General features: G+C 55.9%; 1 protein-coding gene across 3 annotated transcripts; it reads left to right on the forward strand.

The window, feature by feature from the left end:
• Nucleotides 1-2,267: 2,267 nt before the first annotated feature.
• SYNGR1 (synaptogyrin 1) lies at nt 2,268-27,599 on the forward strand (the record flags this gene model as incomplete). Of its 3 annotated transcripts, none has more annotated exons than XM_082666502.1 (4): nt 2,268-2,518; nt 21,510-21,747; nt 23,155-23,294; nt 27,378-27,599. In XM_082666502.1, the coding sequence occupies exons 1-4, from the start codon at nt 2,312-2,314 to the stop codon at nt 27,597-27,599; spliced, it is 807 nt and encodes a 268-aa protein (XP_082522628.1). In that variant the 5' UTR covers nt 2,268-2,311. The 3 variants fall into 3 exon arrangements, with proteins under 3 accessions (XP_082522628.1, XP_082522629.1, XP_082522630.1); XM_082666503.1 differs by having other exon boundaries at nt 2,268-2,410; XM_082666504.1 differs by lacking the exon at nt 27,378-27,599 and adding an exon at nt 24,527-25,231 and having other exon boundaries at nt 2,268-2,410.

Here is a 27,599-nt window from a genome sequence, read left to right on the forward strand (position 1 = left end):
TTATCATTTTTGGCTGCGTTGAGTCTTCATTGCTGCGCGAGGGCTTTTCTCTAGTTGCGGCGAGTGGGGGCTACTCTTCGTTGCGGTGCGCGGGCTTCTCATTCTGGTGGCTTCTCTTGTTGCGGAGCATGGGCTCTATGCGCGTGGGCTTTAGTGGTTGTGGCACGCGGGCTCAGTAGTTGTGGCTCATGGGCCTGGTTGCTCTGCGGCATGTGGGATCTTTCCAGATCAGGGCTCGAACCCGTGTCCCCTGCATTGGCAGGCAGATTCTTAACCACTGCGCCACCAGGGGAGCCCTAAATTGTCAAAATTTTAAAACATAAACCATTTTAATAGGTGTGTGGAAATATCTCATTGATTTTAATTTGCATTTCCCTAATTACTAATGATGTTGAGCATCTTTTCATGTGCTTAGTTGCCATCTGTATATCTTCTCTGGTGAAGTGTGCCTGCTCCAATCTTTTGCCCATTTTTTAAAAAATGGCTTGTTTATCTTATTATTGACTTTTTAGAGTCCTTTATATATATTTGGGACGCAAATCCATTGTCTGAAATGTGCTTTGCAAATATTTTCTCCCAGACTGTGGTTTGCCTTTTCATTCAGTCTTTTAACAAGGTCTTTGGATGAGTGTTTTTTTAAAAAATATTTATTTATTTATTTGGCTGTGCCAGGTCTTAGCTGTGGCACGTGGGATGTTTGTTGCCATGTACTGGATCTTTGTTGTGGCGTGTGGGATCTTTTAGTTGCAGCATGCAGGATCTTTTAGTTGCGGCATGTGGGATCTAGTTCCCTGACCAGGGATCGAACCCCAGCCCCCTGCATTGGGAGCGTGGAGCCTTAACCACTGGACCACCAGGGAAGTCCCCGGATGAGTGTTCCTAATTTTGACGAAGTCCCATTTATCGATTTTCTTTTATGGATCATGGTCTTGGTATCGTATCTAAGAACTCTTTGCCTAACCCAAAGTCACAAAAAATTTCTGTTTGCTTCTAGAAGTTTCATATAATCATAGAATATGATTGCTGTATTAAATGGGATAACGTATGTAAAGCCCTTAGCTCAGGCCCTGGTGCTGAGTTAACAGTCACTAAACAGAGCCTAAGATGGACATTTGTCTATGGAATGTTTATAAGGGGTGGCCTCACACCCACCACATTTCCTCTGCACGGATCTGGTGTCCTGTCATCACAGGATGCGGCATGTTCTGTCATCACCAGGACAGCAAAGGCCCCTGCAGATAGACATCCTTATCCAACAGCCTCCTGGAACCAGTGGAGACATGAGGCCCTGGGGACTACAGGTCATGCTAAGAGCCAGACCTGGAAGGCAGTCATTCTCACTGCAGCGAGCACTCCTCCATCCAGCCTCGGTTTCCATGAAAGCTGGAGCTCTAGGCCAAGCAGTGATGGGGTGATGGGGATCAGGGTCTGTTTACTGAGCACCTACTGTGTGCCAGGCCCTTGGTTACAGCAGTGAACAAGTCAGACAAAATTCGCAGACTAGCAGAGGAGCACAATGAACAAATAACTACATAATTAATTAGTGGATTAAGGAAAAGGTTAGCGTGCTGGTGGGGTGGGGGTGAGGGTGTCTCATAAAGAATTGATTGCCGTTCCTAGGTCTCTGCCTCTGAGCCGGGTACCTCGGACCCCTCCAGGCTGGGGGTGGGGTTGCGCAGACTCGGGGACTCACGTGACGTCAGCGTAAAAACAGGGTGGAAAGGTCCTCCGGGGAGGTGGGGCTGTGCTTAGGAAGGCACTGAGAGAAGGGTAATTCATTCGTGAATCGAATTCATTCGTGGTTCATTCATTCGAGAAGTCCTGCGGCACCTACTGTGTCCCAAGCACCCCATGAGGAATACAAACGCGGCCCCTGTCCGCTCACTATATTGGGGGCAGACAGAGCGACAGGAAACCAGCAAAAAAGTCACGAAGGTGGTTTCATCCAGGGCCGTAGGCTCGGAGCGGGTAGGGCGGCCCGGCAGACCCGCCACCCGGGGGCGGGGACAAGTCCTGCATTTACTGCACCCCCCCACTCCTCGTCCCCACTACTCAGCAAAGAGGTCACCAAGCCAGCGACGAGCGCGCCCTCCGCCGGCTCCGCAGCACCCGCGTCCCCGCGATCGAGGGCGCGCGCGGCCCGCCCGCCGGCGCCGCGCCCGCCTGCCCGGCGCCCTCGGCTTACGGCGCCCCCTCGCGGGAGCCCTCGGCCTCTCCGGTCGCGCGAGCAGGGGAGCGGGCGGGAGCGCCACGCACGCGCACGGGCTGGCGGAGCGCGCCGAGCGGGGTGCACCGCGCGGGTGCAGCCACGATGGAAGGAGGTGCATACGGAGCGGGCAAAGCCGGGGGCGCCTTCGACCCCTACACCCTGGTCCGGCAGCCGCACACCATCCTGCGCGTCGTGTCCTGGGTAAGGACGTCTGGGTGGCCCGGCCAAGCAGGGGGTGGGGCGGGGTGGGGGCGCGGGCGAGGGCGGCGCGCCCGGACGGACCCCAACCCCACCGGGCCTGCTGCCCGGGTGCGGCCGCGGGTGGGGAGCTGGCCGGCCGGCGTCCTGGCGCCCGCCCCTCCCTCCTTCCCGGGCTCCGGGCGGGGGTCCTGGCCCTCGCGGGGGCGCCTGCTCCCCGACCCCTGGCTTCCCGGTGTCCCCACTTCTTACTCTCCCCCCCGCCCCCCCGTCGCGGTGACCTCCAGACCGCGACCTGGCGCCTCGTGGGTCGGGTTGCGCGCGGCCGCCTGGGCGGACCGGCGACCGTGGGGACGGAACCCTGGTTTCAGGTGGCCTTTATTCGGGGGTGGATCGGGGCGTGGATCGTTTCGCGGGGTGCACGCGCTCTTGCCATGGACGTTCAAGGAGGAGAGGGCAGGAAACCGGGTTTTTGTGGCTTAGCTGGGCTCGTGTGGAGCGACGCGCCGGGAGCCGGATACCTGGGCTCTCTCCCCGGGAACCGTCTTTCTGCAGCGTGACCTTGGGCTGGAAGCCACCCTAGAAATGTTCACGGAAAGTGAGGAGTTAAATTCCGAGGTGGGCAGCGTCACCTCCTCTAGCTTGCCTCAGTTTCCCGATTTGTAGCGAGGTGGGAGGAGCCTCCCTGAGACCTCCTTGGGCTTGGATATTTCCTGAATTCGTGCAGACACCTGGATGCCTGAGGAGGGCCGTGGGCCGGCAGGGCGGGAGAGAGGTCCCCTGCCCACAGGGAAGAGCAGAGAAGCCCGTTCTGGACCTCCAGCCTGGCGAGGGCAGAATCCCTCAGTGCAGAGAGCTGAGTGGGGGTCCCTGTTCAAACCTGGGGTCGGGGAGAGGAGGATGGGACAGAGTCAGCACACGGGGAGGGGTTCACATGACCTGGCAGCACCCCAGGGAAAGGAGGCCTGCTGCTGTCTAGGGAGGGGTGTCTGGGGCTCCCTAGGGTTGCTGGCCATTGCCCAGACCCCCTCACTAGAGGGTCTTGCCTCTGCAGGCCTGGGGCCCCTTCCTGTGGGCCTAGATCAGAAAGGCCTGGATTGGGGACACTGGGCAGGGCCCCTGTCAGCCACCCCACCGGGCTAAGCCTAAAGCCAGCTGTGGGGTGCTCAAGCTCCCTCACTTCCTGGATTTTCAGGGCCATATAAGGGTGTGATGGGTGGGACAGCTGGGGTGTTTATCTCTGGCCTCCCAGAGGGAAAGGGATCTACCTTTCCTTTGTCTAAAAACGTTAAAACCTCCCTCTGGTGCCACAGGAAGGGTGGCCACGTTTAAACCCCTTCTTCTCAAGTGCCCACCAGATGGGGAGCTCTTTGAGGGCAGGGAAGCCCTGTTCTTTAGTCTTTGGGTCCCTGGTGCTGGCACATGGCCTGGCACCCTGGGTACATCCAGGAGGGTTTGTGGTGCTGAGTTCATTCATCCATGTGTTGTCTCCAGCTCCCCAGAGACTCTGGCAGGTCCTTGGCAAAGGTAGAGCTCTGGGGGACACCTGCCTGATGAGGTGGGGTGGCTCTGTGCACTGCTCCCCTCCGCCGGCCCGAAGCGTGAAGTCACTGGCTTTGTGACGGGGTGTGGGCGTTTTGTCTGCTTGGGTCACTTCTGCTGGTGAAGGCTTCATTTAGCAAAGCTTTATTGAGTTGGCTAGGCTCCGAGGGAAGGCGGCGTGACTCAGACGCAGCCCTTAGTGCTCAGGGAGCCTACAGTCCCGCTGGGGAGTGAGCCAGGCACCCTCAGGCAGAGGCCAGCAAAACCAGGAGAGCAATCAGAGAAGCTTCCTGGAGGAGGCGATGTCAAATTGGGCCTGGAAGGATGAGGAGGGTTTACATGTGTGCACATCAAGGTGCCGGGAGGACATTCCAAGCAGAAGGGAGAAAAAGTCACTGAGCACCCACTATGCAGGGCTGTTCTCACGGTTGCCTGGCTAGTTCCCCCCACAAGTCTGTATCACACTTGAGGGAACTGAGGCTCAGAGAGGCCCAAGGTTACTGAGCATGTAAGTAGCAGATGGAGGATTTGAACCCAGATCTTCCTGTCTCCAAAGCACAGTGCTTCCCCTGGATCAGGAAGAGTTTGAAGTCCTGGGATTTCAGGTTTGGAAAGGATAAGGGTCATCTGGGTCAACCTCCATCCAATGTCCAAATCCCCCCAGAGGCCCCCAACAGTCTCCCAGCTCTGCTCACTACCTCTGCGTGAGCAGAGGTATCTGATACAGGCTGATGTACTTTAAAAAAATATGTAGGTTTTTTTCTGATCATAGAAGTAATACCTGCCGATTGTTGGAAAACATAAATCACTTGTGATGGTTGCACAACCATATATATGTGCTGAATACCACTGAACTGTGGTATTAAAGATGGTTAAGATGGTAAATTTTATGTTGTGTGTATTTCACCAAAAAAAAAAAAATTGGAAAAAGAAGCACATGTGATCCCACCACTTAGGGAGGGCTGCTGTCTCCTACCAGCCTTTTTCAAAAACACGTGATGCGCTGAGACATTTTAACACGTGGGGGCACGTGGTGGACGCACATGGCCACCTGCCCTCCTCCCTCGAGCTCCCTCTGCTTGCTCACCACAGGGTCTGGCAGGCAGGGTCTGGCTGGCGTTAAGCTTCACCTTCCAGCTAATGGAGCCTGAGCATTCAGCACCCGCTTGCCCTGGTTTGCCAGAACTTTCCTGGCTTCAGGACTGATAGTCCCATGACCTGGAAGCCCCCCTGTTCCAGACAGACAAGACGGTTGGTCACTCTATCCAGGACTCCCGTGCTCCCCAAGACCCCTTCTGCCGCCCTGTAGGGCCCTAACAACGTGAGCACTTGGGCTTGCGATTTTGTAAAACTTGCAAGAGAAAGATCTTTTTTCTGTTATTTTTTTATTTGAAAGTGGGTCCCCAAACCATGTAAGCTTCAGGGAGTCACCAAACCTGGACCTACCCTGGAACCTGAGCCCCCAGGCCTGCAGGAGCCCTTATCTCTTGACCGAGGCTTTCTCAACTCCTCTCTGCCCCTGTGTGCCCTACACCACCTCCCCCAACCCCCCACACACACCTGGGGGGGGTGGTGATTACTCACTTCGGGAATTGAGGAATGGACCCTGAGGGTTAAGGTGGGGAGGGAGCTGGTGAGCCCTCTGGCAGATCCCAACTTGGACCCTTCCTGCCCTGGGCGAGGAGGTGATGGCTAAGCTGGGACAGTGTCCAGGGTGAGCTCAGAGCTGCCTCCTCTGACCTGGGTTGGCGGGGAGGTGGGCTGTGCTGGCCGGGGGCCAGGAGATCTGGCACCAGCTGTGGCCACCCCCTCTGCCTCTGTCTCCCCATCGGAAAGCGGAGGCTGGGCTGGATCAGAGGGGCCCAATCCTGCCCTGATCCTGCAGCCTGTCAGTGGCCCCTTTCTTTACCTGGAGCCAGATGGGGGAGTGGAGTTTCAGCAGGGCGCTAGCTGATTTCATATAAAGGACTACCTTCTACTTGGAATTTACATCCTTTTAGAGCTTTGAAATGACCTATGGGAAAAGAATATTAGCACTGGTAGATGAGAGGTTTTCGTTTTCTTTCTTTCTTTTTTTTTTTTAAATTAATGCTCTGTTTTGGCAAAAATAAAACAATAAAATGTTGGAAATTTTGCCATTTTCAGGGTTGATCTCTTAAGGGCTTTGGCTGTAACACTCAGGATGTTGTAAGGAGGGTGGGTGTCATCCCTCGCATGACAGAAGTCAGGGGCAGGCTGGAGGTGACTTCTCTACTGACTAGAGACAGAGCTCCTGGGCCCGGGACTGTCAGAGCCGCAGTTTCAATCCAGTCCACTGGGTCCACATTCAGTGTACTCCCCGTGGCTTCCCTGTCTGAGTCGCAGTGGCACCAAGGAGTGGCTTGAGGGAGCGGTTTTACACCCTCATTTTTATCAGACCCCCTCAATCACTCCAAGTAAACACTGAGTACAAGAGCCGAGCTTGCGGGACTTCCCCGGCGGTCCAATGGTTAAGAGTCCGCGCTTGCACTGCAGGGAGCGCGGATTCAGTCCCTGGTTGGGAATTCCCGACGCCGCGAGGCTCAGCCAAAAAATAAAAATAAAAAAGCTGAGTTTGCTTTGCAGACGCAGCAGCTTCGAAATGAGACCCCTTGTCTCCGTTCCCAGCCAGATTGCCACACTCTAGCTGTCCCACATAGAAATTCTAGAGCCTGCAGGGGCTGGGGTGAAACGGGTCCAGGGTGGAGACAGAGCCTCTGGCCAGCTCTGGCATTCATTCATTCATTCCACAAATACCGAGTCCCTGCTCGGTGCCAGCCTGTGTGTCCCCTCGGAGATGCTCTAGGTCAGTGAGAACAGAATTGAGTCGACAGGCACCATCCAGAAGGCTTGGTATGCAATGAGAAGGAAATCCAGTGGGGAGTAGGTACCTCTGCCAGGGGGCGTGGAGGGCTTCCAGGGGGAGGTGACCCCTGTGTTGGTCCTAATAAAGAAGGTGGGGGTGGAGGTGCATTCCAGGTGGGAGGAACAACATGTATAAATAAATACTTGGGGGCACAAGGTCTGAGTGGGTTTTAGAAACGTTGCTGAGCTCCTGGGGACCCCGGGTGTGTGAGTGAGAGCAAGTCAAAGAGGTGTGGGGGGCAGGCAGGGTGGGCAACCCAGGGTCGGCCTTGGACGCCAGTTTCACAAGCTGGGCTGCATCGGAGGGCCATGGACAGCCTCAGAGAGGGGTTTTAAGCAGAGAAGAGGTGTGTTTTCGGAAGTTCCCTGCGGAGCCATGTGGAGGTGTGGCTTGGGGCGGGCTCTGGGGACAGGAGGCCCAGCAGGAAATGTGTGATGTGGTCTAGCCTGTCCTCTCCCAGCGCCAGGCAAGGCCCTGCCACTTACTCAGGGGGCTGGGTCCACGCAGGCATGTCCTGTGCTCCTTTGGTGTGTATCGCTGACAGCCTCAGAATCTTCTTGTCCTCTTCGCCTGCCTGTGACCGACCTTTGTCTGGTCCATCTCTCTCAGGCCTGGGAGAGAGTCAGGGCACGGAGGTCAACAGGAGACGTGGACGGTAGGCTTCTGCATGCGTCTTGGGCATTTCTTCGTGTCCTGGGGCAGTGTGGGAGCTTGAGGAGTCTTGGGTTTGGCATCGAGACCAGGGCCGCCAGAGAGGGACCTTGGAAAATCCTCACCTGGAACGTGGGATTGGAGCGCCTGGGTTCAGGGCGCACTCGGTTTGTGAACATGGATGTATAAAGGGCCTGCCATCCAGTTCATTCCTCTAGGCGCGTGACATCCCTGTCCAGTGGGTTTCATGGCCCCCGCTTTGGGTGAGGTGCTGAGGCCCAGAGAGGTTAACTGGAGCTACTGGGATTGCAGCCCATGCCTGACTTCCAGGACGTGGCCCTTTCTTCCTGCTTTGGGGAGTCCCCAGCCACATGGGGAGTCCCACACGGCCACTTGTGCAGAGCTGTTAGGCAGGCTTGAGCCTGGGGAGAAAGAACAAAGGCTGGGGGAGGGAGGGCGGAGAGGAGGAAGAACCAAGGGGAGGAGGGAGGAAAGGGAGAGGGCAGATGGCAGAGCTGGCACGGAGCCACAGTTGGCACCTACACCGGAAGAACCAGCTGTCCGGTGGGAGGAGAGGCAGGGCAGAGCGTCAGGAAGTGCTTGGGGCCCGAGGCCTGAGTCCGTGTTCTGCGCCCACTCCGCCCCTGACAGGTGGTGTGACGTGAGCGTCTGCCAGTGCTCTCTGGGCCTGTTTCCCCATCTATCAGATGCGGGGAGGACAGCCAGGTTGGGCTGGTGGTTCCCGGCCTTTCTACCCTCAGCAAATGCTACTCCTGCTCCTAGTGGGCTGTAGGTTGGGAACTTGGGGACTGGTCAGTATTTAAAGAAGTGATGTCAGGGACCAGCCTCCTGCACCCCTGATGCTTTGTGGGGGCCTGCAGGGGGAGCCTGGGCCCCAGATCCATACTGCAGGAGCAGAACAGTGTCAGCTGGAGCCGGCAGGGTGGCCCGTGCCCCTGTGTTTCTGGGGAAGCCCTCCCTTCCTGGAGGGAGATGTGCTCACCCCACCTCTGCCTGGGAAGATGGTGTGGGGGGAGGGGGACCGCGGGGAAGGGGTGGCTGGGAGAGTCCCAGGCTGTCAGGCCCAGACTGTTCAGAAAGCCATCACCTGGGAACCCCAACCATCCCGGCTCCTCAAATGACTCAGGGTCCAGGGGTCAAGAGGACATGGTCTTCCCCAAATCTTGGGCCCCCCTCTGAGCATCCCTGACACCTTTTTTAAGTTGCACTGTAACCTGGCCTCCCCCCCCCACCCAGACCCGGCTTCCGCAGCAGCCTTCTCAGTGGGGGCTGTTCTTTGCCTCATGCCCTCCCTCCGCCGGGCCTGGAGATGGGACACAGTCATCCCGGCTCCTGAGGCTGCTTCCAGACCATTCTCCCCCAGCTTTGAATCTCATCACAGCACTGGGCCAGCCACTCCCCTCATTGCAAGCCAGCCCCAGGTCACTTGCCCTGTCCCTCAGCACCGCCCCGCCTTCCATCCTGCTGACTGTAGCTCCCGCTTCCGTGATCCTTCTCACAGCCTGGCCTCTCACTTCCTTGGCCTCCAGCCTCCCACAGTCTTGTCCTCCGTGCCTCAGCCACTCTCACTGGGTGTACCCTGGGCCTGGCCCTTGTTCCTGGCGAGAACTCAGGTGTCCGCCTCTCCCCACCCCTCCTGTCGTTCCAGCGCTCTGCCTCGCGCGCGGTCCTTGGCCTGGGGCTCCCTCTGTACACCGGCCCTCACCCCCTCCTCCCCGCCCCCCTCGCCAGCTTGGGCTCCCTGGTGGTCTCACCCACCTGCTCCCGGCTCTGGCCCCACTGTGTCGCTGCGCTCACCTGGCAAAGCCCTGCTTGCATCCACGCTCGGCCTCCTCGCACCCGCCCCTCCCCCAGGCTCTCTCCTGTCCTGGTGGCCAGGCCAGCCTCGCAGGGCCCACCAGGTGCACCCTCTCACCTGCTGGAGCGCTCAGATTTCCTCCTTCCCGCCCTCCCCCCGCCCTTGCCTCCGTCCTCCACTCTGGCTCTTTCCCATCGCTCACAAATGGGAGTTCTCCCCACCCCCTTGCCCGTGCCTCTGGTCCTGCGGAAGATTTGTCTACGGTCTCCGTCTCTGGTGTTTCTCCCCGGGTTTTCTCTCACTTGCGCCCTGCTCAGGCTCTCGCCCTCACCTCTCCATCTCGTCAAGGTCATCCGTGACCTTCACGTTGCCAGATCCTGTGGCCAGTTGTTATTAATGGCTGTCACGGCCGCATCTGGCGCGGTGAGGGGTTCGTACGTCCTCCCATTGGTTCCGTGGGCTCCGACAGCCGCGGGACTGCCGCCTTCTCTTTAATGTGCCTGGCCTTTGCGAGACTCACAGTCTAGCGGTGGGAAATGTGGCTGAGAAACCACTTAAAGTATGGAGGTGAGCATAAGCCCTAGAGTGAGGGACGCTCCCTCAGGCTCCCTCGGCTCGGGACAGGCCGGAGGGATGGGGCCAGCCAGGCGGAGGGGGGGACATTCCAAGCAGAAGGAGCAGCACGGGTGAAGGCGCGGCAGGGCGGTGATGAGAGGCTGCTGCCCCCCACCTCCACGCCCCATGGGCTGTAAGCTCTGGGGGGCAGGGACCGTGTCTGTCAGGTCCCTGTCGTATCCCCAGTGCGAGACGGCACCTGGCATCTTGTCATGGCTCACACGTGGGTGAATGAGGCTGGGAATTGCCGTGCTCTGTCCTCCTCCGTCCACCCACCGTCCCCATTCAAGTCTGCAGTCTTCAGGGCTGGGTCTCAGTTTCCCCGTTTCTAAGGAGGCTCCCTGCTCTCCTGGTGTTTGTGCAGCCACAGGAGGGAGAAGACAGGGGAGCCTTCAGATCACCAGGTCCAGCGAGTCTCAGTGCCGCAGGGACAGGGCCCCTGCCCAGCAAGCCCACTCCCCACCCCCACTGCGGAGAGCACACAGAGACAGCTTGAGGGAAGATTACTGCCTAATCCGCAGCAGGTCTCTGCTTCCAAGGCTGCAGAGGTGGTGGCCGGGCCGGGCCTGGGAGGAGAGAAGGGAGCCCGCCTGCCCCGCCCCCACCCTGCGGCTCTGCACGAGGCTCTTGAGGAAGCCGAGTGCCCCCCCACCCAGTGCCCATCACGCGCCCCTGCGTTGGCTTTGGCCCTTTCCCTCACGTGACCCAGGGGGAGGCAGGGCCTGTTCCCATGAAGGGGGGCCCTTGCAGCCTGACTCATCCCTCAAACGCTCCGCTGCCCGTTTCTTTGTCCGCTCTTCCCGTGAGGCCCAGGAGGCAGGTTGAGGACTTCATGGGGATGCGGGCAGGAAGGCGGGCTCAGCTCGTGCTGAGGGAGAGGACGTGGCAGCCCTTTGTTACGGAGTGAGCTCCCTGTGGTCAGAGGTGTGCAAGCCAAGGATGCTGAGGAGAGAAGAGTCTTTCTCCCAACTCTCGTGCTGCCTGTGCCTCTGCCCATCTATCAGGCTTGCTGTTCACTCACCTTGAAGCCTTTCCTGACCCTCCCTCTGGGTCTGGAGTGGAGACATACACCCAACAACTGAACCAAAAAATAAGAAAAAATATGTAATGAGGTTATCAAGAAAATAAATGGGGGTATTGGAGAATATTGGGAGTCAGGTCTGGAGAGCTTCTCTGAGGAGGTGGCTTGCATTGAGATTTGGATGTTGAGAAGGAACCAGCAGGAGCCAGCCTGGAAGATCTGGGGAACTCTAGGCATCCCAGGTAGAGGGAACAGCCAGTGCCAAGGTCCTGAGGCAGGAATGAGCTTAGGAGGAAGCAGAGGCGAGTGGCAGGAGAGGAGGCTGAGAGGAAGCTGGAACCCTGGGGGTTGGGGTGGGGAGGGGGATTTCACCATGCGGCTGTTGGTGAGTGAGATGCAGCAGGGGGTGACACGATCTGACTTAGGTTTAGAGAGGTCTTTTCAGCCCCAGTGAAGTGGATGGTGCAGGGGTGCAGGAGTGGTGCACAGAGGCTGGGAAGCTGCCGTCATCGCTTAGCAAGAGGTGATGGTGGCCTGGACCGGCACAGGGGCGGGGGCGGGAGGCTGCATGGAGGAAATTGAGAATTTTTGGGGAAGGATGAAGAAATAGACCCAAGTGCCAGGTTGGATGGGGTTCAAGGACGCGCCCACTCTGGGGTCTGAGCAGCTGAGTGGGGGCCAGTGTGCAGATGGATGAGGGGGCGGGGAGAGACCAGAGATGAGACCAGCAGCCCGTCGGTGTCTTCTTCTTCGGGGCTGGACTTTATCCTCAGCCCCGGGAGGGACTGGTGAGAGTTGGGGGAGTGGTGAGCGCCCCCTGGCGCCCGTCTGGAGATGGGTTGGAGGAGGCGGGAGAGGAGGCTGTCCTGAGTCAGGCAAGCAACACTGTGGCCTGGAAGTGGACAGTAGCCGATGCCGCGAACTGGAGAGCCGGTGAGCGGGTCCGCTGGCTGCCTGCAGCGTGAGGCAGGGACCAGGGACTCCTCCCAGCCACCGGTCTGGGGAACAGATGTCTCTGTACAGGGTGAGGTAGTTAGAAGGTACCATCCGGAGCTGGCAGGACCGGAGAGTCGTGGACTCCTGACCTCATCTCTTGACAGCTTGTCTGGGGGAAGACTCAGCAGGTGCCCAAGGATGTTTAAAGCCAGGCCTCTGGGAAGTTCCCTGAGAACAGCAGGGACCTCTGTCCCCACCTGCCCCTGACGCTGGCTGGGCCCAGCTGTCCCTGGAGCCCAAGTTAGCCTGATGCCCGGCACTGGCCCAGGCACAGCCTGCCAGCTCTCTGGGCGGATGTGGAGAAAAGTGGGCCGGGCCCCTCCTGCACTGTGGGGAGGTGACAGGCTCGGCACAGCAGCTGTCTCTCCTGGGTCTCGTGCTGGTCCTAGAGTCTGGGATCTGGAAGTCATTTCTTCATGGGGAGGCAGCTGAAGGTCGAGGTTTGGCACACGTTCTGGAATGGGGCTGGACCTGGGGCAGGCCTGGGCAGGAGGCCCGGCACCATGCTTACCTGCTCCGGGTCATCCGGCCGTGGGTTGGCCAGAGTCCAGGCCTCATGGAGCCTCAGCTGCCCTCTGCTGGAGTGCGCTAAGTAAGCCTGCTTTGTTGGGGTGGGCGTTTTGTTGTTGTTTTTGTTTACCTGTTGAAGTGTAGTTGATTTTTACAATGTTAGTTTCTGGTGTACAGCAAAGTGATTCAGTTATACATATAGGTGTATATATATATATATATTTTTTTTTTCAGATTCTTTTCCGTTAGGTTATTACAAGATACTGAATCTGGTTCCCTGTGCTCTACAGTAGGACCTTGTTTATCTGTTTTGTACATAGTAGTGTGTATCTCCTAATCTGTGGGGTGATTTTAGGTTTATTTTTTTCCTTAGAGGTTTTGATGAGGATTAAATGAGATGATTTTTGGCAAGCCCTCCCAGTGGATGCAGGGCCCCTGCAGAGGCTGTGGGCTGGCTCAGGGTCGGGGGTGAGGGTGGACCGGGGGAGACAGACCGTTAGATGAATCCCAAGCAGGAGTATGTGCAGGGTTAGGGTGGGCGAGAGTGACTGGGAAGGAGGGTGTCCCAGGAGGCAGCTGCAAGTCACCACCTCCCAACAGGGTTTTGAAGGGTGGGAAGGAGTTCGTTCCTGTTTGAAAGATGAAGAAGGTGGGGAAGGGTGTTCTGGGAGGTGGGAACAGCCAGGGCGAAATTATCAAACAGCCTGTGGCTTTGCTAGTGCTGGCCCTCTAGGATGGTTGAGTCGTGGGCTGGGAGAGAGAGCGATGTGAGGCCAGGGCAGGGTCTGGCAGTTCTGGGGTGTCTGTTTCTGTGTGTCTCTGAGTCCAGGAGCCTGAGATGCTGAGATTCCTTCGGTTTGCTTTTCTGAGTTGGAGATAGCTCTGCTCTAAGTGCCATCTGGAATCCGTTTTTTTAAGGCTCAGGATTGGATTATAAAGATGGTGAAAAAAACAGAGTCTTGCCCCAGTTTACCTTGGTGCTTTTTTTTTTTTTTTAACATTTTTCTCTAGTGCAAGGGAGGGAGGTGGTTTTTCCTGTGCCTGCCTGTGCCCAGTGGCCCCCTGAGTACCTCCCGGGGCCCTCACCCTCCATCCTCTCCTGTTTCCTGGCTGCTGGTTCTGCCTCCGCAGACCTGTCCTGGCCCCTGCAGCAGATCTGCTTGTTGGGGTGAGCTTCTCCCTCCCATGCCTCTGCCACTGTGGCCAGCGTAGAATTTCATTGTGGTTTAATTTCCGGTTCTCTGATGGCTGCTCTGCGTGCTCCTTGCCATCCGGCCTTAGCAAGTCACCCCAGAGGCCGCCTGACACGGGGCACCGGCCTTGGATTTTTGTCAATACTCCATCCACCCTTAAACAGCCGTGGGACCTGGGCAGTTCCCTGGACGTGGGGAAAATGAGAATAAGGCCATGGACCTTGTGGAGTGAAGAGCATGTGTTTCAGTCACATCGTGGGTCTGGAGGGAGTCCCCGTTCCTCCTGCCTTGGACTGTGGAACAGAAACCTGGGGCCTGGGCCTGCTTTTGGGAGGCTCCCTCCCACTCGGGGTGGGGAGACTGCAGCTAAATGGAGGAATTAAGCTGGGGCCCAGAGGGTCCTGCAGGGGGTGTGGTGAGACTGCAAGGGCCTTGTTGTGTGTCCTTGGCAATGCTGCTTCCCCTCCCCTAGGCTCAGTTTCTCCATCTGTAGACTCTCAGCCTGGTCCAGGGGTGGCTCCCTGCCCTGGCCCGGCCCTGCAGCCTGCGGGGGACCTGGCACGACACCTCTGTTCCCAATTCTCATCCAGCCCAGCCCCTCCCCGACTGCCCTGCTCCCCGCAGCAGGCCAGTGTCTGCAGATTCTGGTGGCTTTACCTCCAAAGGACATTCAGCCCCCACTACTTCACCCCATCCCGCTGCCCATGCCAGCCCCGCCCGCTTGTCCCTCACCTGGGCGCTGATTAGCCCCTCTGGTCTCCCTGCTTTCACCCTCGCCCCACAGTCTTTTCTCCACCATGACCAGGGTGGGTCTTCTTTTTTTTTTGTGGTACGCGGGCCTCTCACTGTTGCGGCCTCTCCTGTTGCGGAGCACAGGCTCCGGACATGCAGGCTCAGCGGCTATGGCTCACGGGCCCAGCCGCTCCGCGGCATGTGGGATCTTCCCGGACCGGGGCGTGAACTCGTGTCCCCTGCATCGGCAGGCGGACTCTCAACCACTGCGCTACCAGGGAAGCCCCGGCAGGTGGATTCTTAACCACTGCGCCACCAGGGAAGCCCAGGGTGAGTCTCCTTAAACCTAAGTCAGATCAGTCACTCACCTGCTCGTAACCCCAAAGTGACTCCTGAACTCAGCCTTCCCCTGCAGGCCCTGGAGGCCGGCCCCTGCCGACCTCGGGGACCTCCCCTCGCTCACTGTGCTCCAGCCACACCCTGTGCACCTCCTCGAGGCACCAAGCTTATTCGCGCCCCAGGGCCTTTGCACTTGTGGTTACTTCTCCCTGGAACATCTCTCCCCAATATCTGCATGGCTCTGCCTTTCTGCATATGGGCGTCCGCGCAAAGGTCACTACGTCAGTGACCCCCATCTGCCCAGTCTGTCTCCTCCTGCCTTGCTTGGTGCTTCTTCGGGACACTCGTCTGGACTCTTGTACATGTTTCTCAGCTGTCTGTCCCCCTGATGAGAACAGGGACCTTGCCCCCTCAGCCTCTCGCACAGGGCCTGGCACGTACTAGGTGCTTAGAAATACTTTAAAATGAATGAACAACCGATAGCAAGCCCCAGTTCTCTGGCCTCCGAGCTGCGGCCTCCCAGGCCCTGGAGGCAGGGGGCCCTGTGGCTGCAGAGCGGTCATCTCCCTGGGGAGTGCAGGCCCAGCAGAGGGGCAGCTCACCCCACCGCCACCTAGCATAATCAGAAAAGTTAGTTATAGCCCAGCACCTACCGCGTGGTAGAAAGAATATTACGGAAAGAAAACAGTGGAAAGGGCCGGGGGTTGTGAGGTGGGCAAGTAGGTGGCTGGTGGGAAGTGGAGGGAAGGGAGGCACCGGGAGAGGTGGGCAGAGCGAGTACTTAGAGGACCTTGACCACCAGCCCTAGAAGCTTGGATTGTGTCCAGAAGGCCCAGGGCCGGGGATTGGGGGCACTTAGGTGACCTTCGTTCTGCAGGGTGGGGACCATGATCCATAGACCCAGATCTCGTTGCTCCTGTGGCTTCTCACTGCATTTAATCCCATGTGCCCGTGGCCCACCAGGTCCTGCCCTCCCTGCCGCTTCCTGTCCCATTGCCTCCTCCAGCCGCAGCTCCCTGGTCCCTGCTCCAGCCGTGCTCCTTCCCTCACCTTCAGCCTTTGCCCCTTCTGTTCCTGTGCCTGAAACACACTTCCCCTGATCTGTGCAGGACTGGCTCCTTCTTGGCCCAGCTCAGAGATCCCTGCTCAGGGCTCCCTCCCCTGACCACTGCCACCTCTTCCCAGCACTTGCCACCGTGGGTTATTGCCTCAATTATCTTTTCCACTTGTTTAGTGTCAGTCTGGCATTTTTTGGTTGTTTACTCTGCATCACATGCTCTTCCTTACACGTAGGACCTCATTTATTCCTCACAAAATGTCAGTGGTTTAGGTGCTATTGTTGTTGGGAACTGAGACTCAGAGAGGTTAAGCCCAAGGTCACCCCGCTAGACAAGGGGCCAGGCTCTCGCCCCCTCACTCCTGTAGCTCCAGATGGTCAGCTCCCCGACAGCAGGGGCTCCACGGACGTGGTCCCCCTTGACGCCCCCTCCCAGCACAGTGCAAGGCACTGAGAAGCCTGTGACCTGTGATGAATGCCTGACGGAGGCCCAAGTCTGCAGGAGGGAGCCGGGGGCGGAGAGGAGGGCGGGGAGCCCAGGGGCTGAAGGACTGGCTGCAGGGAGCTGGCAGGCCAGCTCTGCCAGTTCCGTGGCCCCGCCGGTCAGGTCCAGGAGGCTGTTTAATCTTGCTCCTTCCCCTCTTGGGGACACGCCCTCACCAGCACTTTCCTCCTGGCGTCTCTGAGGACTCCCTGCTCCTCTCCCCCAAGAGGGCCCGTCTTAATGCTTCCTCCTCTGCTGTCCCCAACGCCCAGACTTCCGCCCACCTGCTGCCCCCACCCCTCCACTCAGCCTGCTTTAGGGAAGGGGTCCACCCTTGTTCCAGCCCCCAGGGAGCGTGTCTTCTCTCCCAGGGCCTCTGGAGAAGGGAGTTAACCTTTAACGAAGTCCTGCCTGCTGTGCTCTGTGTACTTGTGTATAATGTTTCCATCAGCCCTGGAGGGAAGGTTAATTTTTACAGAGGACCAATCTGAGGCTCAGAGAGGTTAAGTCGTTTGCCTGAGGCCACACAGCATGAGCAGCAGGCCTGGGATTTGAATCCAGCAGGTCTGTGTGACTCCTCAGTGTCTGAAGTCTCTGTCTAATCAAGAGGCTTTTCCATTTTGCTGGATTGGTGATGTCTGATGACATTGGGACTGGGCCTCAGATTCCCAGCCTGGCAGTTTTCTGGTAGGAGCCTTGGACTTGTCTTGGTGCACAGGCCCAAGGGGCTGTGTGAGTGGTGGTCCCTGGAGTTGTGCAGTGCACGGCCCAGGCAGCTGGCTGTCAGAGCCCGCCTTTGTCTCCCAGTGGCGTCTTCGTTGCTTGTCTGGGCTGTCAGTAGCCCAGGGGTCCCTTTGACAGTTGCTCTGAAGTCTGGACTTCGTGCATCTCCCCTCCTGTGCCCCTGAACGCCAGACTTGCCATTCCAGTCCCACAGCCTGTTCCCATCACACTGATGCTTTCCTACGGATCCCCTGGGTCTCTGGAAATAAAGGGTCACGCCTGCTTCAGGGCCCACCTCCTGAGGCTGAGGGTCAGCTTGGTCAGGTGGAAGAGAGCGTAGGGCTGAGGTTCAAGAGACCTGGGTTCAAGTTCAGCCTGTACCCTGACAACAGTGTCACCTTCTCTTTCTGAGCCTCAGTTTTCCTTCTCTGTCAATTGGGCGCAGTACGAATTGCCCTTGCTGCTCCACGCGGAGATTGTGAAGATGCAGAGCCTGTGACCGGGCAGAGCTGTGTGCCAGGAGGCCTGCACTGGTCTGCAGGTTGAGGTGACATGTACATTCCCAAATCAGGACTGGCACATGTGTGGCTCACAGGCCACCACTGCCCATTTCAGTGCCCGTGGCTGAACCAGGACACAGCACCCCCCGCATCCTTTCTTTTGTTTTTTGAATTGCAGAAAAATTCATATTACCCACAATAACCCATTTTAAAGTATACAGTTCAGTAGCATTTAGTGGATTCTCGATGTTGTACAACTACCACCTGTCTAGTTTCGAAACTTTTTCATCACCCCATAAATACCCCCCATACCCATGAAGTAATCACTCCTCATTCTTCCCTCCCCCAGCCTCCGGTAACCTCTAGTCTGCTTTTTGTCTCTGTTTTGCCTATTCTGGGTATGATACATAAAAGAAATCATAATACTGACCTTTGGTGTCTGGGCTTCTGTCACTTCTTTCTTCACCTGTTTTAAGGTTCATCCAGTTGCAGCATATATCAGAACTCTGTCCCTTTTTATGGCTGAATAATATTCCATTGTATGGATGTGCCATTCATCCATTCATGGACATTTGGGTCAGAATCCTTGTTAACGCAAGTGTCATGAACCAGCGGTCTCCAAACCTTAGTTCGTGCCGTCCTTCAGGAAAAATTTTTGAATCAGTCCTCCCATTAAACGTAAATTTGAAACCCACGCACCTATGGTCAGTTAATCTATGACACAGGAGGCAAGAATATATAGTGGAGAAAAGACAGTCTCTTCAACAAGTAGTGCTGGAAAAACTGGAGAGCTACATGGAAAAGAATAAAATCAGAGTGTTCTCTAACACCATATACAAAAATAAACTTCAAAATGGATTAAAGACCTAAATGTAAGACTGGAAACCATAAAACTCCTAGAGGAAAACATAGGCAGAATACTCTTTGACATAAATCATAGCAGTATTTTTTTGGAATTATCTCCTAAAGCAAAGGAAATAAAGGCAAAAATAAACAAATGGGACCTAATTAAACTTAAAACCTTTTGCACAGCAAAGGAAACATGAACAAAACAAAAACACAACCCTACTGAACAGGAGAAAATATTTGCAAATGATATGACTGGTAAGAGGTTAATATCCAACATATATAAACAGCTCATACAACTCAACATCAAAAAAACAACCTGATTAAAAAATGGACAGGAGACCTGAATAGACATTTTTCCAGAGAGGAAATGCAGATGGCCAGCAGGCACATAAAAAATGCTCACCATCGCTAATCGTCAGGGAAACGCAAATCAAAACAAAAATGAGATATCATATCACACCTGTCAGAATGGTTATCATCAGAAAGAACATAGGGACTTCCCTGGTGGTCCAGTGGGTAAGACTTCACACTTCCAATGCGGGGGGCCCGGGTTTTATCCCTGGTCAGGGAACTAGATCCTGCATGCATGCTGCAACTAAGAGTCCAAATGCTGCAACTAAAGATCCCGCATGCTGCAATGAAGACCCGGTGCAGCCAAAATAAATAAATAAATAATAAATAGATAAATAAATATTTTTTTAAAAAGAACACAAATAACAAATGTTGACGAGGATGTGGAGAAAAGGGAACCCTCCTACACTGTTGGTGGGAATGTAAATTGGTGCAGCCACTGTGGAAAACAGTATGGAGGTTTCTCAAAAAACTAAAAATAGAACTACCGTATGACCCAGCAATTCCACTCCTGGACATATATCTGAAAAAAACAAAAACACCGACTTGAAAAGATACATGCACCCCAATGTTCATGCATTATTTACAGTTGCCAAGAAATGGAAGCAACCTAAGTGTCCATCAACAGATGAATGGATAAAGAAGATGTGGTACATGTTGTGTATATATATAATGGAATACTACTCAGCCATAAAAAAGAATGAAATTTTGCCATTGCAGCAACATGGGTGGACTTGGAGGGTATTATGCTAAGTGAAATAAGTCAGACAGAGAGAGACAGGTACTGTGTATCACTCATATGTGGAATCTAAAAAACACAACAAACTAGTGAATATAACAAAAAAGAAGCAGACTCACAGATATAGAGAACAAGCTAGTGGTTACTAGTGGGGATTAAGAGGTACAAACTATTACATATAAAATAAGCTACAAGGATTTATTGTACAACAAGGGACTATAGCCAATATTTTATAATAACTATAAATGGAATATAACCTTTAAAAATTGTGAATCACTATATTGTATACTTGTAACTTATATAATATTGTACATCAACTATACTTCAATAAGAAATGTGGATTTGTTTTATATATATTACTGCTACACTAATATGTCCAGTACATTATAAAACCCATGTAAAGTGTAGACATCTTAAAAAGATACAATTTAAAAAATGATGCTGCTTGTATTTTTTCTCACACCTGCGCTGGAGTCACTTCCCATCATGGGTGTTAGCTAAGGACAAAAACGTGTCTGGGTCATATTGAAATTCTAGTTCCTTATTATAGAAAAGTTGGAAAGCAAAGTGAAGTGGACAATGGACAATAAACGCTCTGCAGCCTGCACCTCAAGTTCACTGTAGGCCACATCTGAGGTTCTGTTTTCCTGTTTGTGTGTTTGTCTGTTGGGTCTGGGCCTCCTCATAATCATAGTTTCTGGGGAGGCGAGAGGTAGGAGGAAAAAGCATGAACTTCAGAGTCAGGTCCCTGGGTTTGAAGCCAGCCCTGCCACGTACCAGCTGTGTGACTCTGGGCACATTCACCAATACCTATACCTTCCCTGCTTCATCTGCAAAATGCCGATGATGCTGATTGTCCTCGTTAGCTGCTGCTGTGTAACAAGACACCCCAAAATGTAGTGGCTTAAAACAACAAACATTTGTTATCTCACAGTTTCTGTGGCCAGGAATCTGCTTAGCGAGGTGCCACTGCCTCTCACATCATGGTGTCAGCCAGGGCTGCGGTCTCATCTGAAGGCTGAGGGAGGATCCATTGTCAAGCTCACTTACATGGTGCTGGCCGGACTCGTTCCCTGTGGGCCGCGGGGCTCAGTTCCCTGCTGGCTGTTGACTGGAGGCCTCTCAGTTCCATGCTGCGTGTGTTTCTCCATAAGGCAGCTCAAAACCTGGCAGCTGCTTCAATCAGAGCAAGCAAGTGAGAGGAGTCAGGAGGGGGTGAGCACGATGGAGGCCAGGTCTTTGTAACCTCCTCGCGCAAGTGACATCCTGTCACTTTTTGACGTATTCTGTTTGTTTAGAAGCAAATCGCTAGGCTCAGCCCACAGTCTAGGGGAAGGAGATTGCACAAACGCGGAATACCAGGAGGTGGGGTCTTAGGGGACCACCTCTGCTGGCTGCCAGCCCAGCTGAAATAGACCTGTCTTGGAAGTTGTTGGGGAGCACTTAAGGAGGTAACACATGTTACACTTGGGGTCCTGCAAGTAATTGACCTGTTGCTCTGTAATTGACAGGATTGTGACTGTTGTATTTTTTTCATTTATCATTCTTTCCACTTGTCAGGGCCTGGGCAACAGGGAAGGGTGGGACCAAGGACAGGGCCTGAGACCCCAGAACAGCCCGTGGCTCTGCAGAGCAGAGGGGAGCACAGAATGGGGCTGGGCACGTGCCCACATCCGGGGGAATAAGCTGGGGGCTTGCTGGCTTGGCAGTTTACCACCCAGAGGGCTGAGACCTCTTCTCCTGGGAGGCCAGGTCCAGTCCTAGAGGAACTGTGGTATCAGGGCCCAGGAAGACCTCTCAGCACCTGGCTGGAAGGGGAGTGGGGCCACATCTGTGGTCAGAGGGTCCTCAGTGCCTGCAGCTGAAGAAGAAGGCGATTGACCCCGCCTGTGCTGTGTGACCCCAAGCAAGTTCCCTTCCCTCTCTGGGCCTGCCCTCTGAAATGCATGCTTAACACCGGCCCTGTGGCTGTTTGGGGTGAAGAGGGCTCACAGAGAGGCAGGCAGCGGGCCGAGGGGGTTGGCAGCCCTCCCCTCCCCTGGGGCTGGTACTGGGAGGGGTCTCACGCCTGCCCCTGCCCCTCCCCCGCCACCGCAGGTGTTCTCCATCGTGGTGTTCGGCTCCATCGTGAATGAGGGCTACCTCAATAGCCCCTCAGAGAGCAAGGAGTTTTGCATCTACAACCGCAACCCCAATGCCTGCGGCTACGGCGTGACCGTGGGCGTGCTTGCCTTCCTCACCTGCCTGCTCTACCTGGCCCTGGACGTGTACTTCCCGCAGATCAGCAGTGTCAAGGACCGTAAGAAGGCCGTCCTGTCTGACATCGGCGTCTCGGGTGAGCCCCCATCCCAGTGGGCACCCCCCAACCCCAGCACAACAGAGTCCGCAGGGGGCTGTCCTGGCCGTGGTCCTCCTCAGCCTCACGCACACCTGGGAGGCGGCTGCCACCCTTCTCCCTATTTTCCAGATGGGGAAACTGAGGTACAGGCAGGTGAAGAGACAGACTTGGGGTCACAGGGCTGGCAGCAGGGAAGGGTGGAACCAGGGCTGGGCTGAGACCCCAGAACAGCCCACAGCTCACGCGGGGAGGGGAGCACAACGACCAGAGGAGTCACCCCTTCTTTCAGTGGCCTCCTCTGGCCCCTTCCCTGGTGGAGCCCCGTGAGAAGTAAGCAAGGCAATGGCTGAAGGCCCTAGCACACAGTAGGTACCCCGGGAGGGTCAGGACCTGGAGCTGGGGAGCCACCGTGACCTGCCACCCTTGCCCTTCAGAAATGGCCTTTGGCAGAAGTACCCTGGTCTCTGTCCCCATGAGTTCCGAGAGACTGATTGGAGGGTGCTTGGATTTGGTGTCACTGGCCTGGGGTTGTGGTCTCAGGTGTCTGGCTGGGACCTCCCCCCACTTCCTGGCCCCAGGACTCTCAGGATGTGCCTGGCTTGCAGGCAGTGAGGCCCGGGGTCCCTTAGACTCGAAGGAACTAGAATGACATGAGTGGTTCTCAAACTTCGTTCCATGGAGCCCCTGGGTTCCCCAGCAGTGTCTCTGGGAGGGGCTGGGCTCTAGGCACCACCCCCGGCACACACGCTTTTTATCCTGAGCAGCTCTGGACTTCTATGGATAGACTGTGGGCATCTAGAGATCTTGTTGCCACAGGGCTCGCACCACTAAACTCCCCAGACCTCGGCTCTCCAAGGGCCCCTCACTAACCTCGGGGCCTTGTGAGGCTGCAGTCACACTAGTGGTTGAGACTCTGACCTGCTGGCCCCGGCGTCCCCTCATCCTCCCCTGCCCAGTTCTCTGGGAGGCTGCAGGGTTGGGTGGACGCTTCCCCCAGAGAGCTGCAGGTCTCAGGGTGGACCATGGGTCAGTCAGGGATTCAGCCAGGAAACGTGTGTTGGCTGAGGTTAGAGACACGCCGGCCGAGGCTGACTGACTTTTCTCTGTCTCTCCTCCCCTCTGTGTCTCCCTCCCTCTCACTGCCCGGCCCTCCCTGGATCTGCTCCCGGCCTGGCTGGTTCCTTTCTGTGGTCTCTCTCCCGCTCTGCATCTGACCGGCCTCTCTGTTTCCGCCTGCACCTTGCCTGTGCTCTCCCCACTCTGACCCCCACCTCCTCTCCCTTTGGGGGTGGGGGAGCGTGGGAGACGTGCTCTTGAACGTCCCCCGTTCCTCGGTTTCCAATCGCCTCCCTCTTCGCCCTCTCTCCCCACGCGGGCGTCTGCCTGGCCCCGCGCACACCCCAGCCTTTTGGGCCTTCCTGTGGTTCGTGGGCTTCTGCTACCTGGCCAACCAGTGGCAGGTCTCCAAGGACAGCCCGCTGAACGAAGGGACAGACGCGGCCCGGGCTGCCATCGCCTTCTCCTTCTTCTCCATCTTCACGTGGGTGAGTATACCGCCCACCCAGCCCACACTCGCCGGCCCCAGCCAGGCTCCCGGGCTGGTGGCCTTTGAGCATAGCTATGGACTCTGTTCTGCTTCCCTCCTCAATGCTCATGGCGGGGCTGCTCCCTGAGGAAGGAGACTGTCCAGCAAAGACAGTCAGGTGGTGGTGGCAGACCCTGGCTTTGGTGCAGAGCACCATTCCTGTGGTAATGGACTCCCCCCCCAACCACTCCAATAGTTGGGTGGTAGGTAGTTACTGTCCCCTTTTACAGATGACAAAGCTGAGGCCTAGATGGGAAGATAAGGCCTTGAGGTTCAAGGCAGGGAAGGAGCCCAAGCAGAGAGTCAGGAGACTTGGGTCAAATCATGGGGCTGCCTCTAATTTTCTGGGCCTCTGTCTTCCCATCTGTAAAGTGGAGAGATTGGATTTGCTGTGGGGTGTGTCACAAACGCAGATGGCCACGGGGCAGGCAGGATGTGAGAAGGTGTGAGTGGACCGGGTGGCATGTGCACACCGTCCTAAAAGGGTACCCTCTGCCCGGCCCCTGTTCTGAGCAGTAATGGGGACCCACAGAGGCCAGGTCTTCCTGTTTTCCCAGGGAGCCCAGAAGTCTGAATTTCTATGAGAAATCTGATCTTTATGTGTTAGCAATTTGTTCAAGTTTAAAAAAATATATTGTGTGGGTCCAAAAAAGCATGTCTCTGGGCCCCACTGGCCAGAGGTCACCCCTTTGCAGGCTCTAGACCACGTGGTGTTGAGCACCCATCAGCGTGACAGCAAGGCTGGTCCTTCTTTCCCACTGGTTCCAGGTCCTCTCGATTTACTTTTTCTTCTCTCGTCTCCCTCCTGCAGATATCTGGGGTTATATAGGCTCCGTTGCCACATCCCAAGGGTTCTCGCCTCCCCTCTGACAGTGCCCCCTTCCCTCCAGACCTTCCAGCTGTCCTGACCCCTCCTGTGAAGCCTTGCTGCAGCCAGCCTTCCCTGTCCCCCCTGCCCTCCTGGGCCTGTCCTAGACTTCTTCCTTTTTTGTGGGCTCCTGGCTATCCCTTTTCTCTTGGGGGCGGGGCTTGCAGAGGAGGAGTGGGTGATTGGACACCAGGACTTCCAGGGGTGGGTCTGAAAGCCTGACTGACAGGTGCCCACCAGCCCACTGCAGTCAGCCTCCCTGCCGGCACCTCTGCCTCTCCCTGTTCTTCCGCGCTGGCCTCACACCTGCTGTCTCCTGGCAGAGCCTGACCGCAGCCTTGGCCGTGCGGAGATTCAAGGACCTTACCTTCCAGGAGGAATACAGCACGCTGTTTCCCAGCTCAGCACAGCCGTAGGCCCGCCCGGCTTCCAGAGGCAGGGAGCCCTAATCATGCCCAGTGGCAAGGTTGGGGGGCAGCCCACTTCCTGGACCGGCCAAGATGCCAGGGCGTGCAGGGCGGTGGAAAGCTGGCTAGAGGGGCCAGTTAAGACTCACCATTCGCTCATTGCCTCCTTTGTTTATTCTTCATGTGTCCGTTCATTCAGTAAACATTTATTGAGCAACTGTTATGTGCCTAGTGATGAATCAGATGTGGTCCCTGGCCCCAGGAGCCCACATCCTGGGGAGGCGAAGACAGACAAACCGAAACCTCCCCCAAATGTACTGCACAGGTCGTAGAAGGGCTGGAGGTGGCTCCACACATGGGCTGTCAGGGTGCCGAGCTGTGGGCTGAGAGCCTGTCCCATGGCTGCAACATGAAGGCCGATTTTCCAGTCGCCATGGAGGCTGGCTGCCAAGGGGGGTCTGGCCCAGGACATCAGAAGACTCATGGTCTGGCTCTGCTCTCGTGTGCTTTGTGACCCTGGGCAGACCTGTGCACCTCTCTGAGCCTCAGTCTACTTCCCTGGACTGAGGAGTGATAATGGACCAGCCTCTCAGGGCTGTTGCACAGATGAAACAAAGCTTGGCACAGGGCTTGGCACAGAGATGCTCAATAAATTGTAGGTTCTTTTGTTCATTCATTCATTCATTCATTCTCTCCAAGGAGTCAAGGACACCTTCATAATCTCTACTTTGGGAGTGATTCCCGTGTGGTGAATCCCTGTTCTTCCAAAGGACCTTGGCCCCCATTTCTACACAGGTTCCCTCTGCTGCCCTGGAGTACAAACTGGCCCCCAGGGCAAAGCACTGCACGGTGGAAATGCCACAGAGAGTGCACCTGCTCTGAAGAAGCAGGGCCAGGTGGACCACCAGGTCCCTGGGCTCTGAACAGAACGCCCAGCCTCACCTCTGCACCCCAGTCCAGCAGGGGCCCACACCCCTCCATGGCTCCTGTCTGTGGCTCTCTGAACTGGCTGGCTAAGGGAGGCCTTGACTCAGTGGGGATGGAGGAGTGACCACAGATATAGCACTAGGTGCCTGTAGCTAGAGGCCCCTTCCTGGAAGGGTCTGCAGAGGTCATGTGCTCCAGCCCTCTGCCTCCGTGCAGACCCCAGTGGAGCCAGGGAGCTGTGGGAGGACCAGGTCTGCAGAAGTTCCTCTCGGGGACTCATTCATTCATTCATTCATTCCCCTTGTGCTCTTGTGGGCTCACTGATGGCTCAAGGGTGCTGACAACGTTGCTGGTACCCCAGGGGGGACTTTCCACCTCCCTGCTTCTCCAGGCTCCTGCATCCGAGTGCCCCACAGCCAGGACCTCTTACCAACATAGTGGAAAATACAGGAGGGCCACTCCTAACTTCCTCAGCCCACCTCCTTGAGGCCTGGTCTGCCTTTCCCAGGCCCCTGGCCCTTTGCCCCCTGCCTCTCACCCATTGACCCTTTTGGGTTCCTGGTTGACTCAGTGCCTTGTCAGCAGGCTGATCAAAAGGAAGGAGGTGGGGAGGGCCGTGGCCTGGGAAGGGGCAGGACCCCTGTGTTTAGGTCTGGGTTCTGGCACTGACTGCCATGAGGCCACCCTTTTCTAGGCCTCAGTCTTCCCAGACCCCAAACAAGGGTATGTAGAACATTAGCATTTTCCCATCACAGGCAGATTACCTGGACTGGGAAGGTCTCTGGAGAAGACTTTCAGTGCAAACCTATAAACATTGTCGTTTAATGACAGATTTAATTTATTCCCTAGCTTGGTGTGATCAGTGTCATTGTCCTTCATAACAATGTAACTGCTTTTACTGGAAAAGAACTTCCCGCCTATGCATTTATGCGGTAGACAAGTCTTTCCCAACTGGGTCCTGTGAAAAAAGGGCTTCAGTGGTTGGATAAGGTTGGCAAATGTTGCTTGCCATAGTTTTCCCCTTGGGGATCCCAGCATATATTAGTCATTAGTCAAAGCTCTGACAAGTCCTATAGTCTTCTATTTAACTCAGTTTCCCAAACTTGTTTGGTGGAGCATTTCAGTTAGAATTAGGTTCAGTGACAAATGACAGAAGTCACAAATGACAGTGGTTTAAACAAAGTCTAAGTCTGGGAAGACAGTCCAGGGCTGGCATAGTGGCTCCAGAAGTCTATAGTGACCCAGACTTCGTCCATCCCTATAATTTGGCTCATGGACCTCATGGTCCATTATGACAACTAGAGCGCCCGCTATCACACCTGCATTCCAGGCATCAGGTCAAAGGGTGGGACAGAGAACTTGGGGGTGACCCATTGACTAGAACTTAGTCATATGGCTATGCCTAACTGCAAGAGAGACAGAATAGCTTTTAGGAGATGCCGACATTTCTCTGTCCCACCAAAACCTTTTTTCTCCATTCCATCTAACTCCCTAAGAACACATCTTGAGAAGGATGCTGTGGGCCTTGGGGGCATTTTAACACTCCAAAATGAAGACTCTAGAATTTTTGTTGACCCAGAGTGACCTCTGGGATTAGGGGCCATAGGGCAGGTGATTTCTGAAGTTCTTTGTGGCTAGAGAGTGTGGTTCTGGGCTGGCTTCGAGGACGGCCTTCCCTCCTCCCCAGTCAAGCTTGTTTCATCTTCTGTGTTTTGAGGATATTTAACCCTCTATTGCCCGTGTCCTGTGGACTAACCTCTACTAACCCAGTGCTCTTGTCTGTCTTTCCCCTAACCGTCCCCTCCCGCCTGTCCTTGTCCCCGCCGACCCCCGTCCCCAGGCGGGCCAGGCTGTGCTGGCCTTCCAGAGGTACCAGATTGGCGCAGACTCGGCCCTCTTCTCCCAGGACTACATGGACCCCAGCCAGGACTCCAGCATGCCTTACGCCCCCTACGTGGAGCCCAGCACCGGGCCAGACACCACCGGCATGGGTGGCACCTACCAGCAGCCGGCCAGCGCCTTTGAGCCCGAGCCCCAGGGCTACCAGTCACAGGGCTACTGA

Source organism: Grampus griseus (assembly GCF_964374135.1).
Source record: "Grampus griseus genome assembly, chromosome: 11".
In the NCBI taxonomy this organism is placed as follows: domain Eukaryota; kingdom Metazoa; phylum Chordata; class Mammalia; order Artiodactyla; family Delphinidae; genus Grampus; species Grampus griseus.